The sequence below is a fragment of the Staurois parvus genome, unplaced genomic scaffold, assembly GCF_062004578.1.
Source record: "Staurois parvus isolate SC_StPar_1 unplaced genomic scaffold, SC_StPar_1.0 ptg000114l, whole genome shotgun sequence".
In the NCBI taxonomy this organism is placed as follows: Eukaryota; Metazoa; Chordata; class Amphibia; order Anura; family Ranidae; genus Staurois; species Staurois parvus.
In genome coordinates, this window is record NW_028317910.1 from 6,444,425 (window position 1) to 6,464,273 (window position 19,849).

Consider the following 19,849-nt stretch of genomic DNA (forward strand, 5'->3'; position numbering starts at 1 on the left):
TGTTTTTTAAAAGTTTTAATGAGCGTTTAAAATGCTCCCCCCAAACACCCTAGGTGCATTTGCAGCACAGCTACCATGTTTTTGGCAAGTTAAAACTGCACCACAAACACCTATTATTAACTGTAATGTACTAACGAGCCGCACACACATGCCGGTGCCTTACTAAAGACTTGAACCTTTCAAACTTGACATGAAGCGTCAATTTTGAAGAAAAGCAACGCTACCACTTTATGTTTTGAAAATGTGAACAGCACTGAGTGCTGCTACTATGTCAACTGCATAGGTGTTTGAGGAGCGTTAAAAATTACCCTCAAATGCCTGCTTTCAATGCCAGTATGAACAAGGCCTTAGCGTCTGTTCTATTAGGTGACTGGCATCACCCTGAAAAGGTATTTGCTCCTCCAAAATGTTTTGCTCAGCCATAAGAGAAGCTTCATGCAGAAATGGATGGTCCCTGTAGTGGACCTGCCCTCTCAAGACACTCAGTTCCTGTATAGGATAATCCTGTGCACCAAGGATCCAGTGAATAAAATATTAGATGCCCTCTTTAAGCCACTCTTTCCCTCAACAGGCCACATGGAAATTTTCCAAACTCCTGCTGTCTTAACTAAGACATGACCCCAGACCCTATCTCCAACCTAACAGATCTAACTAGAGCTTTTAACTGTGGCCTTACGATACTGCATGAACAGCTTGACAGGAACGCTCCATCAGCTTTCCAGGATGAGCCTTCTCTCCTTCAAAATGTGAACAATTCTTAGCTGAACTCCCCTCTAACAAACAAGTCTGCCTTCTGAAGAACATCTATTTGGTCCCTCCTTGGATTAAAGAACGGTGTGGTGTGGTGCAGTGTGATGGGCAGTCAGAATTTCCAATTTGTTGCCCTTCCCATGGCCTGTCCAAGGCCCCCTAGCTTTTCACCAAGCTGCTTGTCACAGTCTTAGCTCTACTCCGTTCTCAGGAGCAGCTCTCCTCCTGTACTTTCCCCCATATCTCCATGGGACTTTAAGTTGATTCTCTCCAGTCTTCAGGGGTCACTCTTTCAACTTAGTAACCCACCCTCCACAGATGCATACTTACCTCAATCCAATGGCTGTAGCCTCCAGTCTTTATTTACCTTTAGCAGTGCAAGCCTTCACAGTCCTGGCCACATCTGCACATTACAGCCCCATAACCTAAGAAAGACATAAACATGAAAATGCCTAAACATTTGTGATTGCAACAATTTTCTGGGCAAAGCGGTGCATTATCTGACAGAAATGCAAGGGTGCCAATATTTTTGGCCATGACTGTAGCTTCTTACAACCCCAGTAGCTGCCAATTTTTCTGAAATGTTTGATTTTGGACGGAGTTCCACTTTAAAATACAGTGAAGGAAATAAGTATTTGATCCCCTGCTGATTTTGAATGTTTGCCCACTCACAAAGAAATGATCAGTCTAAAAATGAAATGGTAGGTGTATTGTAACACTGAGAGACAGAATAGCAACAAAAAATTCAAAAGAAATGCATGTCTAACAAATTATGCACTGATTTGCATGTTGATGAGGGAAATAAGTATTTGATCGCCTATCATTCAGCAGGATTTCTGACTACCAGGTGTCTTTCATACAGGTAACAAGCTGAGATTAGAAGCAGTCTTTTAAAGGGAGTGCTGCTAATCTCTTTTTATTACCTGTATAAAAGACACCTGTCCACAGGAGCAATCAAACAGATTCCAAACTCTCCACCATGGCAAAGACCAAAGAGCTGTCCATGGATGTCAGGGACAAGATTGTAGACCTACACAGGGCTGGACTGGGCTACCAAACTATCGCCAAGCAGCTTGGTGAGAAGGTGACAACCGTTGGTGCAATCATTCGCAAATGGAAGAAACACAAAACAACTGTCAGTCTCCCTAGGTCTGGTGCACCATGCAAGATCTCACCTCGTGGAGTGTCAATGATCATGAGAACAGTGAGGAATCATCCCAGAACTACACGTGAGGATCTTGTCAATGACCTCCAGACAGCTGGGACCACAGTCACAAAGAAAACAATTAGTAACACACTACGCTGACAAGGATTGAAATCCTGCAGAGCCCGCAAGGTCCCTCTGCTCAAGAAAGCACATGTCCAGGCCCATCTGAAGTTTGCCACTGAACATCTGAATGATGCAGAGGAGGACTGGTTCAAAGTGTTGTGGTCAGATGAGACCAAAATTAAGCTCTTTGGCATTAACTCAACTTGCCGTGTTTGGAGGAGGAGGAATTGTGCCTATGACCCCAAGAACACCATCCCAACTGGCAAACATGGTGGTGGAAACATTCTGCTTTGGGGGTGTGTTTCTGCTAAGGGGACAGGACAACTGCACCATATCAAAGGGACGATGAATGGGGCAATGTACCATAAAATCTTGGGTGAGAACCTTCTTCCCTCAGCCAGGGCATTGAAAGTGGGTCTTGGATGGGTGTTCCAGCATTTATTTATTTCAGGTACTTATATAGCGCCGTCAATTTACGCAGCACTTTACACATATATATTGTACATTCACATCAGTCCCTAACCCTCAAGGGATGTACAATCTAAGGTCCCTAACTCACATTCATACATACACAAACTAGGGACAATTTAGACAGGATCCAATTAGCCTACTAGCATGTCTTTGGAGTGTGGGAGGAAACCGGAGTACCCGGAGGAAACCCTCACAGGGAGAACATGCAAACTCCAGGCAGGTGATGCCGTGGCTGGGATTTGAACCAAGGACCCTAGTGCTGCACGGCGGAAGTGCTAACCATTTAGCCACTGTGCTGCATGACAATGACCCAAAACACATGGCCACAAAGGAGTGGCTCAAGAAGAAGCTCATTAAGGTCCTGGAGTGGCCTAGCCAGTCTCTAGACCTTAATCCGATTGAAAATCTGTGGAGGGAGCTGAAAGTTCGAGTTGCCAAACGTCAGCCACCAAACCTTAATGACTTGGAGAGGATCTGCCACGAGGAGTGGGCCAAAATCCCTCCTGAGATGTGTGCAAACCTGGTGGCCAACTACAGGAAACGTCTGACCTCTGTGATTGCCAACAAGCAATTTGCCACCAAGTACTAAGTCATGTTTTGTGAAGGGGATCAAATACTTATTTCCCTCATGAACATGCAAATCAGTGCATCATTTGTTAGACATGCATTTCTTTTGAATTTCTTGTTGCTTTTCTGTCTCTCAGTGTTACAATACACCTACCTACCATTTTTAGACTGATCATTTCTTTGTGAGTGGGCAAACATTCAAAATCAGCAGGGGATCAAATACTTATTTCCTTCACTGTATGAGAGAACATTTGCTACCATTTTTGGACTAGTTTACATTTGTGGTTGGGGCAGTACAAACTGGTTAAGATGTTTTTACCAACTATAACCCCCACCCCCTTCCAAGCTGCAAAGACAGCCATATGAGGGTATTACACATGCTGTGTAAACACCCCCCCATTACATTCAGAAGGTTGTAGCACCCACCTAATGCAACTTATCCAAGTAAAGGTGGTGTAGCTTTTTAGGGGGTAATAAAGGAGGCACATGACACCTCTCACTGTCTGACCACTCGTTGAAGAGCAATCTGTGGTGGATAGCTTTTTAGAGGGCTACCGCTGCTGTAAATGAGCCATTATTATTTTGCACATGGTACACTTTCATTTAGTACCATCATGTCAAACTTTTTGTTCTCTGAAAAGTTGGTTAACAGATAAGCCAAGCTTACAGCACAAAATTAACTCTACAGATTTTCTGCACAGCAGCCTTTCTGGAACAGTCTGGAAAAAAAAAAAAAAAAAAAAGCAGCATTCATGCAGCCGCTGGGGGAGGAATGTGTAAAGGGAAAGGAGGCATGCCCCCTCCTTGTTTCGTTTAAAGGGACCCCCCTGACACAGTGAATTCTGTATGCATGAATGAGCGCAGAGGGTGGGGGCCTAACTTTTCAACAATGGCAGAATCCTTTAAGCATGTTACATCTCCCGCACTGCTCCCCCCCTGAATCTTCACAGATCTTACCAGGATCTCCTTACAATACTGCCAAAGACATCTTTGGAAGCAAAGGATTAACATGGTTTCTGTAAGGAGATAACACTCCCCCAGCAGCAGGACACAATGCAATGGTACATATGCCAGATCTGCTTCACTAATTAAGTTGCTTTTTTTTTTTTCTTTCCAAAAATTCATTGCAATATTTGTGAATGCCTAAAAGACATTATTAGATTTAATGTTGCAGCTGAAACATGTGTGCCTTTGTGCTAACTTTTAATTCTCTCACCATACCAACTGTCACAATATAAAGTCTGTCTATCTAGACTCCCCCTCCCCCAGTTTGGGAATAGAAGGTTCCACAGACATCCAAAGTCGCTGTAACTGACAGGCTAGAATAGCGGTCTATAGCTAGAAGAACTACAGTGCCAGTAAATAAGATACTTTAATTCTTTATATAGTGCTGACAATTTATCTCTTTGCATACTGCACATATGTATTGCATCAGTCCCCACCCTCAGGAAGCGTACAGGATAATCTCCCTATCTCACATAGCCAGTTTAGACAGGAGCCAATTAACCGATCAGCATGGCGGTTCATGCAAACTCCATGTCGGAAGCACACTGATCAAAATTTGAACCAGGGACGCCAAGTGCTGCAAGAGCAGACTTTTTTTTGTTTGAATTTTTGGAAACCGTAGTATGCAGCCCTGCTGTTTGAATCCCCATTGGGTAAATATTTCCTAATTGTCTTGGGGACCATTGTTAACAGGACAGAATGGAAGGGAAAACACGTTTTAAGCTGTCACCATAGAAACAATTGAGTACTGACGTGATACTTTTTTTTATTTGCACTAACATACAATTTTTGGGACAATGTGTGCGTGTGTGTGTGTGTGTGTGTGTGTGTGTGTATATGTGTGTGTGTCTTGCTGGGTTTTCTTTTTTTTTTTTTTTTTTCCCCTTTCAACATCTCTTAACATTCTGCTAAAACTTTGAGAAGTAGTACTGCCTGGACCTTGAAGAAGGGGACATACCCCGAAAGCTTGTCCTCAAAATTGTATGTTAGTGCAAATAAAAAAAAAAAAAAGTATCACCTCAGTACTCAATTGTTTCTGTCGCAAGTGCACTAATACGGCTACAATCACCTCAAGCAAGCGGTCACCATAAAAGGAATAGGAGGAGACAATCTCTAGTGGGGACAGCCAAGGGGATTTCCATTATCTATTAAAAACTAAAAAAAAATTTTGCCTTTAGATACATGAAGTTTGACTGCAGCATCCAAATTTAACTCAGGCATGGACATGAGAGTTTGAGGTCAGTGATTTCAGATACTAAAGCCAGAGATAGGAACTAGCATTTTCTGGAAGCCAACAGTTTCCATATTTTTTTTTAAGTACAGGTTTCCTTTAAGAGGAAAGAAAATGCTCTAAATGTATGCCTTGCTAAACATGGTCACCTGTGTTCAGCATGGCATAAGTTTAGAGCATTTTTTTGTCCTCTTAGGGCCAGTTCACACCAGTGCATTGATCTGCATTTTAGCACAGCGGTAAAATGCAGATCAATGGAAGGATATCTGAAAACAACAATTTCCAATGCGTCCTATCCACACAACCATGCGTTGCACTAAAATGCAAAATGTATGTCAACAGACGTCAAGATGTATATCAGCGGACGCCAGTGAGCATTGAGCATTAAAACGCAACTAAAATGGATGGAAGTGTACATGCAGTCAGTGTGAATCAGTGCTAAAGGAAACCTGTCACTGGCTTCAGCATCTGAAATCACTGACCTTAAACAGTCATGCAGTAAGGAAAGTCAGGACCCTTGCTCAGCATAGTTGTTCCAAGATGCATGAAGTAGTGACACTATTGGATCATGTCACTCAGATGACTAGGAGAGGTTAGCGATAGCGGCCTATTTAACATGCAATATAAGCTAACCTTGCTATGAAATGAAAAATGTTAATGCGGATGTTATTTTTGGTGACCACTACATATCAAAATGATCATTAGGTCCCAAGATAGAAGCATGTTACATGTCTAGGCAGACCTGCTTTTCAAAGTTTAGCCATGCCCCACCACTATTGATCAGCGAAGTTACCCATTCTGTCGGGCCAATAGAAGTGGTGGGCCTACTGCAACTACAGGACAATCCATGATCACCCAAGGTAACCTCTGCTAATATATTTTTTCAGTTTCATGTATGCACTTGCCAAGGATGCCATCTCATATTATGCGGGACATTGCTAACATTTTAAAGAGATCTCGACAAAGGCAGCATGTTTCTCTGATAGCCTCCAGCCCAACAGTTTTTTTTTTCCCTCTAGGATCCAGAATGTAAATTGATCCCGCAGATCTATACACCTCACACTAGTGGATTGGGGCGTGCAGTGGAGATTAAAGGCTTGAAAAAAAAAACATGCAGACTAAGCAGTGCCACCAGTGTTAGCAAGCATTTAGGTATGCTGTGTGGTAACATTAATGGGAAAGCACATTAAAGTGTTACTAAACCCAGGACCGTGCATTCACGATATATGGTCTCCCAGAGTATGGAAATGAAATTATTTTAATAAATATAAACTGCTAAATGCCTTTTCTCATCAGCAGTTAGAGCAGTCTTGAGACCTATCAGTGTCCAGCAGAGCACTGGTTAAAGCTTGTAGGAGGAGTTTTCATTCTCTCCTGATTGTCCTATGAGGTTGCATAACCGCTGACCCTGTCTGGACAGTGCCGATTGGCCCTGTGCTGATCACATGCACTCTCCCAAGGTAGGGGAAAAAAAAAAAAAAAAAACATCTCTAGCCATACACACCAAACTAGGCATGTGCAGCTTGCCCCCAGGGCTCTGTTCTTTCAACTGATGGATTGGGGACTGTGGAAGGGAAGGCTCAGAGAAGACAGGATTAAACATCCTTTTTACACAAGGCAGAGGATTAAACCTCTGCATGATTTACTGCATTATATAGACTGATTTTACTGTTGCGGGTTGACTTCTGGCTTTACAAAGGCATTCAGAACTTAAAGCCTTAACTCCAGGCACCAGAAAAAACTGCCCTCGCAATGGGGCCCCTCCACACCGCAAGTGTTATTTCCTGCACAGGGAGAGGGGAATAAGGTGTAATACTGTATTCCTCGATCCAGCAGAGTCCATCTAAGCAGTGTGACTGGTCCCTTGCAGCCTCCTATCTAAGGTTCCCCTGGCCGCACTCCTGCCTCCTCTACATACAATGCACGATGAACAGCCCTGCACTGTACATGACTATACCAAAGGCCACCCACAGAACAAAATGCCAGAGTGAGAAAAGAATGCCATAAAAAAAAAAGTCTCAGCCCCCAGTGTAGCATGGGAGGATTGAAAGGAAACACTGACTGGTTGCTGGCCGTGGTTCTTCACTGTCATTGCTATAGGCCACACCAATGTACACATCATCATCAAAGTCCTATAAGGCCTGACATACTGTTAGCCATACTTAAGTTTTACAAAACACACTGTTCATTTTACATGTATCCTGACAGCTTTGCTGTCAGCTAAAAAAAGAAAAAAAGAGAGTCTCCGAATCAACCCAGTGACACCCAGTGCCAGCATGGATGCTTCCCTAGGTGCTAAAGAAGAAATTAGGATATGCCGTATTCAGTTTTAGATACACCTCATAGGTAAGTGTAGACACACGTCTTTCTCCAACTCTGCACAAAGCAAAGATCCAGATACAAGTAAAGACAGCCTAGCATATGGATATGCACAAACATCTATATTCATAGTCAGGCACTCGTGCACTCTCACACTCTAGGCGGATCTGTCAATGGGATGGAAATAGTGTGGCTCAGGCCCACCCCCTGCTCCCTCCTCACTGGCTGTGATCGACAGCAGAAGCTAATGGCCCCCACTGCTGTGTCTCAGCCAATGAGGAGAGAGAGACTCGGGAGTCCTGAGGCTCCTGTGCACTGAGCTTGATCGTGATGGGGCTCAGGTAAATTGGGGGGGGGGGGGGGGGGTTGTAACTGAGGAAGGAGCAGTGCATAGAAGTTTAAAAGCCCTTCATCCTTTACAACCACTTTAATGCAGCTCTATACATTATACTTACTTTATCTGCATTAAGTCAGATCTTGATCCAGCACTGTGCCCGTCTGCAGCTGTGCTACTCTTTTGTCCTTTTCTCATAGGAAGCTCGGGCAGCAGCAGCAGGATCCATTGATTCCTGCTGCTTTCAATCAAATCCCATGAGTGGGGAGCGGCGCAGAGCTGCACTGTCTTCAATAAAAACGCACACTGTGCAGCTCAACATCAAGCTTGCATGAGTTTTCCCACAGTAAGTGGCTTGCTATGAGGGCACTTAGAAGGAGGAGGAACCAGAAGAGGTAGTAGGTAGAACACATTTCTTTTAGAAGAAAAAAAAAAAAAAACTTTTTACAATCACTTTAAATACAACCAACCGTATAAGCTAAAGGTAATTATTTTTTTCATTTTTGATAGAGGACGGGGATTAGAACACGTCAGGTTTTTTTATGTCTGTGACCTCATAAGGGAGATAGACCCTAGTTTTCCTGTTTACTGGTATAAAGTGAAAGATCACAAATATTGGACTTTCCCTGGAGCAGTAATAGACCAGAAATCTTCCAGTGGGCCAAGTAGTTCTGGCAACAACCAGGGATTTCCTCACATTGAAGGGATTTCCTCATTTCCCGTTTTGGCTAATGGGAAAAACGTGAAATTTACCTAATGGGACACAGATGGCAAAAGGAAAGAAAACTGACATGGGTTATAACCCAATTCTACTTTAAGCACCTGAAAGTGACCTGGTATTAGCCTCTTGCAGTCCCTGTACTGCAGAGCTCAAAGTGGGAGAGGCAGAAGCACAAGGAACCATCATTTACACTGCAGTGCTGTTGTGCTAAAAAGGAACATGCAGAAATAAGAAATAAGCAGAGTGACAGATGAACTAATCAGTCTGCTATTTCTCCTTTCACTGTTCAGTCGGTGGGGAGGAACAAGATTCATTAAGTGTTACTCAACTGCAAAAGAAACAATTCTGGTCTCCTGCCTTGCCAGGCAGGACTGTGTTGTGTGGCAGAGCTATGCAAATCCAAGGACTGGACAAACAAATATAAAATTCTTTGTCTGGATAAAAAGTTCATTTATATGTATTTTAATAATTTATCTCTAGTTCAGATTTAATATTAAATCCATTCCTGCAAGCCATAAATATATGGCTGCTTAGAGTCTTATGCCATGCTGACAGATATACATGCATGCAGCTGGCATGTTTTGTGCTGGCAGAACGTCCAGTCATGGTCCCCCCAGCACTGACTGTGCTGTCACCAACAACTCCCACTCACATAGTGAAGATTGTAAGGCTCCTTTTACACAAGTGTTCTGATCGAGTCCACCTGGCCATTTTGCAGGTGGACCCGATTAGACCCCTCATTCTGCTCTATGGAGTGGCAGGTGTAAACAAACTAGTGCCTTTTTACACCTGCCTACCTCCAATTCGATAAAAACAAACTGAAGGAGACCTGGAGGGCAGTTGGATGTATTTGGACAGCCAGTTCATTTACATCTGACTGCCCATAGAGCAGTGCAGGCTGTGTCCCTGTCCGCTCTGCATAAGCGGAGCAGAAATGGACCTGTCATCGGTCCGCTCAACTGGGTTTGAGCAAGTGGAGTCTGCCCCATGTGAAAGGGGCCTAAGCCTGTCAGACGGACTCTTAATCAAATCAACACAGTTACAGACAATCAGTAATCACATGATTTGGAGCTTTTACTACCGACAAGAACATACCTCTAAAGGAGCAGCTTCCACCAACATCAATAAACACCCTCCATCAACAATAAATACTATATACTCTAATTCTGACTCCAAATTAAGAACACTAGAGCAAAATTGGAGCCGTTGCTCATAACTCAGGTTTCACTAATTGATCTGCTATTGTTAAAAGAAGAATAAACCCATCAATTTAACAGTTTCAAAAATTGTTACGCACTCCTGTTGCAGTGAATGTAACTATCACATTTGCTTGTACTCTCAACCAAAAACTGTCAAACCATCAGATAGCTGGTGTCATAACTGATCACGTGTGCAGCATCATGGCAGTTAAAGATCAAACAGAGGCCAAGATAGTAGCTTCTTTGGCTTAAAGGGATAGGAGTAGGGATGCACTGAAATTTCGGCCACGGAAACATATTGGCCGAAAATAGCTCTATTGGCAATGCCAATACAGGAGACTGTGTGTACTGCAGATGAAGGGTGGGGGGGGGGGGGGGGTAAGGCAGGTGAGGAGCAGTGTACACAGTGACTGGCTGTCACTATATGTCAGTGCCAGTTTTTTTTCCCAGGTTTTTTCTCTTCACTATAAGCTTGGAGAATCAGCTGTCACTTTCCCCAAGCTAAAAGAATCAAAGTTTATTTTTAGTTTCTTTCCCGAGTCAAAAGACATTTCAGTTTTCGGCCACATACATTCTGAATTTTCAGTATCGGTACCAGAATTTTCATTTCGGTGCACCACTAGATAGGAGGGTTTGGTTCCACTTTAAAAGCTCTATAACTAAAGAAAATTGACACCCCCCAGATGTACAAAGAACAGACAGAAGCAACAGCTTTCTCAAAAACATACATCATATTTCCTCTTTTATTATATAAATATCCGTTTAACCTTTTAACTGTAAGAATATAAAGCGTTTTCGAAGGATCTTTTTCTTTGTACAAATTCACAGACAGTACAATGAAATTCGGCACGTTTCTAGGTGAGATCCAACTGTGGAGATGCTCAGGAAAAAAAGGGGGGACAAAGTTCATTTCAACAAAATAACAAAAAAAAATCTCAAGAAAAGTCCATGTGTGAATTCAATTCAAACTCTCAAACAAGCTGAATGAGTTTTGTGATCCACAGAACAAAGAGTGAGTACATAATTCAACCCCAATCTGTTATGACCAAGGATTGTGCTCCCACTAATACAAAATGCCTAAAAAAAAAAAAAAAAATCAAATAAAAAGGTGCACTCATGTTTTGGGGGATAAGGATCAAATACAGTCTCATGTTTGCATATATAATTTGACTATTGTCAACAGCAAGGAACTAGGCTTTGCACCATCTCCAGCAGCAAGAGTTGAGAAAGGCTTGCACTTCCATTCTAAAACTGAAATCTTTAACTGGAACAATAACTGTTCAACTTAACTGTCTCCGCTTTTTAAACACTGATCACGCTAAAAGGTTGGATACCAATCTGAGCATGGGAAACACTTTCTTTTTTAAAAACCATATAGAAATATAAAACAGCAGTCATAAACCAGTTTATAAAAAACAGTAGAATACAACAGACTAACTGGGTTTCATCTGATTTAAAAACAGGGCTTATCCAACTCTGCTGGATGGAACACTAGTAAGTTGCTATGTGCAAGAGGGCTGGCAGGGAATGAGTGGGTTAAATTAAGGGCCAACCTCATTAGTCTAGGCAAGAGTGGGCTTTTGAATTCTGGATCATTGTTGAGAAAGACTTGTTCTCACAAGGGCAAGGAGTAAAGGGAGAGCAGGTATGTTAAAAAGAAAAAAGTTATTGAAGAACCCGTAAAATGGGATATTTTTCCAGTCTAGGCACAAAAAATAAAAATACTTTCCAGGGCACAAAAAAGGTAAAAACGAGGTAGCCAGTCATATGGAATATATTTACGTAAAATAAAGTGAGATAAGAAATGTGGAAATAAAAATGTTTTATGGCAGAATCCTGTAACTAATAATACCAGTAAGCAATATCAGCCATGTTACAGGGGAATGTTTCGGTAGTTATGTACTGGAAAGTTAACACAACTCACAAACACAAAACAAAAAAAAAAAATAAAAAATAAAAAAAAATCAGGAAATGTTACTGGTGCAGCTCCCATTAACCCTTCCGTTGCTAGAGAACTAAATTGATGACAAGACCGTCAGCATGGGTTAACCACTTCACCCTAAACCCTGTCATTAGCTGGTAAGGGCAACTCTGAGGCAATGCCAACTGTTTGCCAGCAAACTGCAAGCCCCAGGGTGCCCTGTCAAGAAATTAAACAAAAAGGACATCTCAAAAGTTGAGACTGTCCATGTCTTAACAGCAGCATTAAGGGGCTTGTACTTCTGCAGCCTATATACCAACCTAATTCACAAAAAAATACTGCTGCTTGAAATTTTTTTTTTTTTAAAAAAAAGCTCCCTGCAAAAGAAGCCTCTTATGCCTTTAAGGTACGTGATTTTTAACTTTACTGTTTTTCAGAGCTACAGCTTCCAACAAAATCTTCAGCATATCACGCTTTCTGGTATGCAGGATTCCTGCACGATGTGCACAGTGGGTTCATCCACTGGGCACTACTGTTGGTTTTAGTAATGTATGGACCAGCAGATCAACTGGCAGAGCGCAGCAGGGAGCCATGCATCCAATAAACACGGTGTGGCAAATTCTTAAGATGCTGACACATTAACTGGTCAGTTTTAAGGGATTTCATTTTTTTTTTCCCAGCAAGACGCTTTAAAAACAGTGAAGGCACTAAATATAATATACATAACTTTGAAAAAATAGTATTGCCCATCATCTGCCAAAACACATCTGTTACCTTGGGTGCATTCTCGGTTTTTATAGATTTCAACCAAATATGGTGTTATTCTAATTAGAAAGGCCCTGGCACTGCTTTTCCACATAGCACAGGTCACTGAGACTTGCAGTTCCCTAGCACTGAAAACCCTACATGAACCATACTTGATTTTAACTACAGTGATATGCCAGCCACAATGGCAGTGGCTAACCCATGCTGTCAAAGAACCCAGGGAGAGTCTTGTGTTACCCATTTTTTATACCGTGGTGGAAACGGTAACAACTCCTCTGATCATCATTTCTACTGCCACAAGGGACCTGTTGCCACTTCCCTGTAGCACTAGCCACGGCCCGTTCTACTTTCCTCTCACGTGACCCTACAGGCAGTATGACACATCCAGTCCTACAGTCACTTCCATAGAGGACGCAGGCCAGGGATGAGGTGGGAGAAGCCCTCACCTGACCTTCTCACTCTCAGTCATCTGCCAGAGCCCCAGGTTGAGCACTTTGAGGCAGGGCAATTGCGTGATCCTCTCCAGCCCCTTCTTGGTGATGCGGGTGCAGCCGTACAAGTCGATGCCGGTCAGCTGGCTCAGGTGCTCGGCGATGAGCTCCAGTCCCTTGTCTGTGATGCGCACGCACTGGCCGATGTTGAGGGTCCTCAGACTGTGCATCTGACGCACCATGCGGTTAATGCCATCGTCGCTGATGTGGCAGGAGCACAGCGACAGTGACTTGAGCCCGTACAGGCCCTGGGCGATGTAGGCTAGGCTCTGGTCGCCCACCTTGTCGCAGAACGAGACATCCAGACCCGAGAGTCGCAGGCTGCCCATGGCCAGGTGCATGATGCCCGTGTCACTGATGTTGTCGCAACTGCGCAGGTTGAGGCTACGCAGGCCACCCATGTGGGAGAGGTGCAGGAGCCCAGCATCAGAGATACCGCCACAGAAGCTGAGGTTGAGCACGCGCAGGCCCTGGAGACCCCGGGAGATGTGCTTGAGGGCCAGGTCGGTGAGCTTCTGGCAGTCTTGCAGGGTGAGCTGCTCCAGACCCAGGCAGCCCTCGGCGGCGCTGCGGGTCATGCCAGCCAGGTGGCCGATCCCCACATCGGAAACATGACGACAGCTGCGCAGGTTGAGGCTTTTCAGGCCGTGCAGCCCCCAGGCAATGAGTAGCAGGCCGGTGTTGGTGATGTTCGAGCAGCCCCCCAACTCCAGCACCTCCAGCCGCTTCAGGTACTGGGCGATGCGGCCCAAGCTGCTGTCAGTGATCTGCTTGCACAGGCTGAGGTTGAGGCAGCGCAGGGAGCCGATCTCCTGCACGAAGGCGTGGCCCAGGCCGTTGTCGGTCAGGTTGTAGCAGCCGCTCAGGTTCAGGCTCTCAATGTCCGGCAGGCCCTGGATGACGTAGCTGAGCGAGCGGCGCAGGCTGAGGATCTGCACCCGGCGGATTCCGCGGGCCTGCAGGCTGGGGAAGAGTGACGGGTTGGCCCGGCGGAGGTGCAGCTTGGCCTCGGTGCCCCGCCACACAGACTTGTGATAGGCCGCGTCCCGCCAGGCGCCGCACACCTGAGCCGCCCGGCCTTTGTCACGCACGTCCAGGTAGCTGAAGATCATGGCCAGGAGCTCGGGGAACAGGCACGAGATGTGGGTCTCCTCCATGCTCAGCGCGGGTCCGGCATCACCCCCCACCCGCGGCTAGGCCCGAGGCCTGTTGGCGGCTTGCCTGAGGTAAAGGGATAACGGCGGCGACTTCCTCCTCTGTCGCCTCAGCCTGGGCCCGCTATCCGAATCATCGTCGGCCCGGCCGCTCTCGTTCTTGTATTTCGCAGTCCCTCGCAAGACTTTGCCGGACCGGAGCGCCTTCTCTCCCCCCTCAGAGTCCGTTAGCACGCGCCGTGCGCGACACTGCTATCGACGTGCTCGCCGCCGCGACACGGAGAAGGGGTGGTGGAAGCGCTACTGAGCGCGCTCCCGCATCCTCTCTGGTGCGTGCGGCCGCTCAGTCTGCGCAGGCGCGCGTCTACCTGAAATTAAAAATAAAAACATATATATATAGAGAGAGGCTCAAGCGTTAGAGTCCGGCCGCCGACTCGTATTCTCGCCTCTGCCAGCCGTCACCTTTCCGAAGCAGATTTTTTTTTTTCTAATTCTGGAGTCTGACTTTGGTTGCCACGCGACGACGTGCGCGCACCTTAGGCTTTTTATTTTTTATTTATTGTTGATCGGACTGCGCAGGCGCGAAAGTGCGACTGGTCTTGGAGTTTGTGAGGGAGGGCGAGTGGGAGGAGTCCCAGGGCTTCCTTTGTCTCCCGCGCAGTAGTAGCTGGGGGCTCTCGGCGGTTGCCAGGGAGACGGCCCCTCCTCCTCTTTCCTTCCTGTTTAACCCTGTGTAGTGACAGATGCGTGTGGATAAGATGGCTGTACTTTTGCTGCCTGTAGGAAAGTGTTGTGAGGTGTTACCTCAGGGAGAAGAGTCTCGTGACACCATTGTGTCATGACAGCGGCCCTTTTCATTTGTCTTTTTTATTATTTTAACCACTTGCTTACCGGGCACTTATACCCACTTCCTGCCCAGGCCAATTTCCAGCTTTCAGCGCTCTTGCACTTTGAATGACAATTGTGTGGTCATGCAACACTGTACCCATATGAAATTTTTATTATTTTATTGAGACAGAGCTTTATTTTGGTGGTATTTAATCACCTCTGGGTTTTTTTTATTTTTTCTTAAACCAAAAACCACTAAAAAAAATTTTTTTTAAAGTTTTTTCTTAGGTTTTGTTATAAAATTTTGTAAATAAGTGATTTTTCTCCTTCACTGATGTGTGCTAATGAGCCTGCACTGATGGGCACTGATAGGCTGCACTGATGAACACATAGGAGGAGGCACTGGTAGGTGGCACTGATGGGCATTGGCAGGCATCACTGGTGGGCACTGAAAGGCAGCACTCAAATATGGCACTGATAGGTGGCACTGACTGGCACTGATGCACACTGATAGGCTGCACTGACTGGCACTGATAGGTGACACTGATTGGCAGTACTGACAGGTGGCACTGACTGGCATTGATAGGTGGCACTGATGGGTGACACTGAAAGGCAGCTCAGATGGGCACTGATATGTGGCATTGATGTGCACTGGTAGGCACTGATATGTGGCACTGATGGGCACTGGCAGGTGGCATGGATGAGCACTGACAGCTGGCACTGATGGTCACTGACATATGGCACTGATGGGGCTACACAGATCATCAGGGCACACTGATCATCAGTGCCCTGATGATCAGTGTACATGTCCCCTCTGAGGAATGCCGATTATTACCAGCTCAGCTCTCCTCTCGAGCTGTCAGCGTGACAGCTCGTGAGGAGAGAAATGCCGATAACTGGCATTTCCCTATTTACATGCAATCAGTTGTGATTGGACACAGCTGATCACATGACCGAGCCGACATCTTTGGCACTTTCCGTTGAGCGGTGATCCGCTGTGTCCGAGGGACACAGCGCACCACCAATCACCGTGCTGCTTGCTCCCGGAGCCGCGCATGCGCGGTTAGAATGGGAGGACGTCATTTGACATCCTCCCAGAATGAGAGAACTGCCTTGCGCCTGTCATTACACTATATGGCGGGCAGGAGGCGGTTAAATTAATGGCAGTTGTTCTGCTACTAAATTGAGCCAATCATTTGTCAGGCTTGAGGCAAGCACCTGGCAAATCTTTGTAGTAATAAAAATCTGGCTGTGAATTCGCCGGGCAGGAAAAGCGCCTTTTTCCCAAAACATTTACTTTTTAAGTGGTTTCTGGAACATTTGCTAAATTTATAATAATAATTACAATGTTACAGCTGCCAACCTTGATCTGTGTTTACATCAGCCATTGGTTCCTGCGTGTTCCAGCTACTTGTTCACGTTCACCTCCTATTGGTCAGCTGAAGTCCCATTTGCCCTGTTTCTTCAGCAGCCTCAGGGCATAGCATAGTAGTCAGCGCTATAAAGAGTATGGTCTCATCTATACAGGCGCACTAGGCAGCACAATGTTTTACCGCACTTAGCAGTGTAAACAAAAAAAAAGCTGCGCGCAGCGCTCTATGTAAACCTTGGTGCTAACGTTTGCATGCGTACACTGTACATGGACACTGTTGGCTGAACCCGCTGTTGTCTGGGGCACACATAATGCATAGGCCGTGCAACTGATTACCCACTTTACCTCTGGAAGATTTTACCCCCTTCATGACCAGGCCATTATTTGCTATGCTACTTTAACTGGTAATTGCGCATCATGTGCAACCCTGTATCCAAACAAAATTTATATCATTTTTTTTCACACAAATAGTTTTCTTTTGATGGTATTTGATCACCACTGGTCTTTTCTCTAATATTTGCAATATAAACGACAAAAGACCAACAATTAAAAAAAAAATTTTTTTTTCTTTCTACTTTAAAACATTTCCAATGAAAATTGGAAAAAAAATAAATAAATTCTTTTCATAAATTTTTGCCAAAATGTATTCTGCTACATGTCTTTGATAAAAAAATCCCAATAAGTGTATATTAATTGGTTTGCGTAAAAGTTATAGCATCTACAGCTATGGCATATATACTGGAATTTTTATACTACTACTGGCGGTGATCAGCAACCTTTAATGGGAATGCGATAATGCAGCAGGCACTAACTGAAGCTGGGGACGGGGGAGGGACTGACAGTCACTGATATCACCAGTGACACTAGTACGGTGATCAGTGCTAATAATATACTCAACACTGTCACTGTACTAATGACACTGGCTGGGAAGGGGTTAACATCTAAGCGATCAGAGGGTTACATGTGTGCCTAACTGTGTAATGTGTGTATTATGTGCTGCTTTTACTAATTTATCTCTTTGTTTCTTATCCCTGCTTTGTTTTGCAGGCATGAGAAACAGCGAGATCATTCCCTCTGTACAGAGCCCTGTATTGAATGTCAAAACAGGACTCTGGGCTGTGATTGTATACAGCTGATCAGCAGGTCCCAGCCATGAATCATTGCACAATCACAGCAGGTGTCGGCAGGGACCCACACATGCGCATGCCCTAAACCCAGAAGCAGGCAGAGATGTACCAGTGGTTATACATGTTTACATGTTGGCCATGAATGACTCATTAACCGCATTCCCGCCGCCCTATAGCAGATATACTGCTACAGGGTGGCAAGGGTGCACAAAATTAAATTTTTTTAGAAAAGACATGTTGCACAATACATTTTGGCCTACATTTATGATGAAATTTGATTTTTTAAATTTTTTTTACTGAACATGTTTCACCACTTGCCCTCCTGAGGATTTACCCCCTTCCTGACCAGGACACTTTTTGTATTATGGCACTGCATTATTTTAACTGTCAATTGCGCGGTCATGCAACATTGCACCCTAATGAAATGTACATCCTTTTTTGCCCACAAATTTAGCTTTCTTTTGGTGGTATTTGATTGCCTGTGCATTTTTTTATTTTTTGCTCTATAAAAAAAAAAGTAAAGGCCAACAATTTTGAGAAAAAAACAATATTTTTTGACTAGTGGTGCACCGAAATGAAAATTCTGGTGCCGAAACTGATACCGAAAATTCACAATGCATATGGCCGAAAACCAAACCAAAACCGAAATGTCTGCGTATGTGGGGATGGGGAGGCTCCAATTTTTTTTTTTGGATTTTTTTCTGCTTTCGTGTATATTTTATTTTATTTTTTTAACCTATGATTTTATTGCTATCACATAGGGGACCAATAGTCCCCTATGTGATAGCATATGAGTGACAGGTCCTCTTTGTAGGTGGGAGGGGGTGGGGGGCAGTGTGTGCAAGGAGGGGGCAGGAGAGGAGCAGTGTATACAGTGAGGGAGCAGAGTATACAGAGAGGCTCCCTCATTGGCTGTCACTATATGTTGGTGCCGATTTTTAAATGCAATTGCCAGCTTTTTTTTTTTGTCCACTATAGCTCACAGAATTAACTATCACTTTCCCCGGAGCGAAAGGAAACTTTGTTTTTTTATCTCGGGAAAGAAACTAAAAGGAAAATTTGTTTCTTTTATTTCGTTAAACAAACTAAAAGGAAACTGTTTCTGTGAACTATAGTGAAAAAAAAAAAGAAGCTGGTAATTACATTTAAAAACCAGCACTGACCTATAGTGACAGTCAGTCACTGTATACACTGTTCCTCTCCTGCCTTTCTCAGCTGCCCCCCCCCCCCCTCACACCTGCAGTACACATAGTCTCCTGCATTGGCACCTGTATCGGCTACATTTTTTGTATCGGCTACATTTTTTGTATCGGCAAAATGCCGATAGGACTTTTTTTGGTCGAAATTTCGGTGCATCCCTAGTCAATACCATGTGTTTATGCAGCATTTATTTAGCATTTTTAAATCCTCATAACCGCCCTTCTATGCCTGCCACTAATGTTACAATGGCACCACACACTTCTCACAGGAACAGTAGCGTTGTGTTAAACATTAAGCAGAATGTCTCTTTCATTGACGCCTGTCAGCTGCCTCTATTGATTACAATGGTAATGTCTTCTAACCACACCTGAGCAGCACCTAGAGCATGTATTTAGCAAAGCATTTATGAAGCAGTGTTAGCTGGGCATTGGAGGAGAGGCAGTGGAGGTTCCTGTATCCCAGAATGCACTGGGAAATAATAGAGAACTAGGACAGAGTGGTTCCAGTCATTCCCGGCTGTACAGAGAAGCCGTATGATAACATTTGTTTCAGCAAAATTGAGCTGAACCAAGCCAAGTGTCAGATTAAAGTATACAAATCCATTTTACAGAAAATTCATAAAAATACTATTACAGCACAACCTACCTACACCTCAGATTTGATGGTTTCCTCTACAACATTTCCCCTTTAAAGGCAAGGCTTCCATGGGCAATTACCAAGCCTTCTTGAAGTTTTTTCAATGCTTCATAAACACAACAAAAAAAGTCATAAAAACATCATAAATACTTTGTTCTTCATAATCACCACACGTATGAACGAGCCCTTATTTTCAGCAAATGTATAACAGCGAATGCTCATTCTCTGACCACAATCTGTGTAGTTTACATCAGCCATTAATTCCTGCCATGCTTGTTCCGCTCACACGTATGCATAGCTCCCAACTGTTCCTGATTTCGAGGGACTGTCCCTCATTTGTAATAAAGTTCCTCTGTCCCTCTTTCCTCCTCATTTGTCCTTCATTTTGGTCTGATCTATATAGTTTTATATAAAACAAACTACTTATTAATCATAACGTGTTTTACAGTGCTAAACCTTTCATCCACTTTCTAAATTATTGTATTTGT

General features: G+C 44.2%; 2 protein-coding genes across 2 annotated transcripts in view; one reads left to right on the forward strand and one right to left on the reverse strand.

The window, feature by feature from the left end:
• Positions 1–19,849, forward strand: part of WNT5B (Wnt family member 5B) — a 200,987-nt gene that overhangs the window by 86,994 nt on the left and 94,144 nt on the right. The window lies entirely within an intron of this gene.
• FBXL14 (F-box and leucine rich repeat protein 14) lies at positions 10,580–14,479 on the reverse strand. Its single transcript, XM_089671812.1, has one exon. The coding sequence runs from the start codon at positions 14,199–14,201 to the stop codon at positions 12,996–12,998; it is 1,206 nt and encodes a 401-aa protein (XP_089527938.1). The 5' UTR covers positions 14,202–14,479; the 3' UTR covers positions 10,580–12,995.

Bases quoted from the DNA above. Each gene is read 5' to 3' on its own strand.
- FBXL14 (XM_089671812.1), bottom strand. From the start codon at position 14,201: ATGGAGGAGACCCACATCTCGTGCCTGTTCCCCGAGCTCCTGGCCATG.